Source organism: Papilio xuthus, unplaced genomic scaffold (assembly GCF_000836235.2).
Source record: "Papilio xuthus unplaced genomic scaffold, Pxut_1.1 DF826417.1, whole genome shotgun sequence".
Lineage (NCBI taxonomy): Eukaryota > Metazoa > Arthropoda > Insecta > Lepidoptera > Papilionidae > Papilio > Papilio xuthus.
In genome coordinates, this window is record NW_013532232.1 from 1 (window position 1) to 546 (window position 546).

The 546-nt window shown below is 36.1% G+C and overlaps 1 protein-coding gene across 1 annotated transcript; it reads right to left on the minus strand.

Moving 5' to 3' along the window:
- Positions 1-4: 4 nt before the first annotated feature.
- Positions 5-541, minus strand: LOC106123034 (importin subunit alpha-5-like; the record flags this gene model as incomplete). The annotated part of the gene is made up of 2 exons (XM_013319171.1): positions 5-126; positions 430-541. Coding segments are annotated over 2 exons (234 nt in total), but the record flags the coding sequence as incomplete, so codon positions are not given.
- Between the last annotated feature and the right edge of the window lie 5 nt (positions 542-546).

A 546-nucleotide genomic window follows, 5' to 3' on the forward strand; every position in this document is an offset into this window, starting at 1 on the left:
AGGAGGAGACGGGCGCCACGCGGCCATCCTCGCTCTCCGACCCGAAGTAGTTCTCGATTATCTCGAATGACTTTTGGTAGATGTCGAGATTCTCGTGCGATTGCAGAAATTCTATTTTGTCTAAACCTGAAAGTTAATTAAACATTTCATTAGCTTACATTTTATTTCAAGTGGTTTACACATTACAAATCATCAGTGATGAGTTAACTAAATTAATGTATTAGATAGATAGATAAAGTCTTTATTCTCTGACCATAACATTTTTAACACAAACTTAAAGTTTTAGTTTATGACCTTCGGAGTAATCCTCTCCTAGTATTTAGTTCAGGAAAATAATTAATTAAGCTAATACAAATAACTCCAGCGCTTTCATAATAACGGAATAATGTGTATTTTTAGTGTTCCTAAGTGTAAACAAAGATAACATACCAAAACATTCTTCGATGAGAGTGGCGTATGGGTTCAACTGATCTGCCTGCTGTCCCGCTTTCAGTATATTGTCAAGTCCATTGAGCGCTACTTGAACAGTCTTTGAATCCGTTAAAG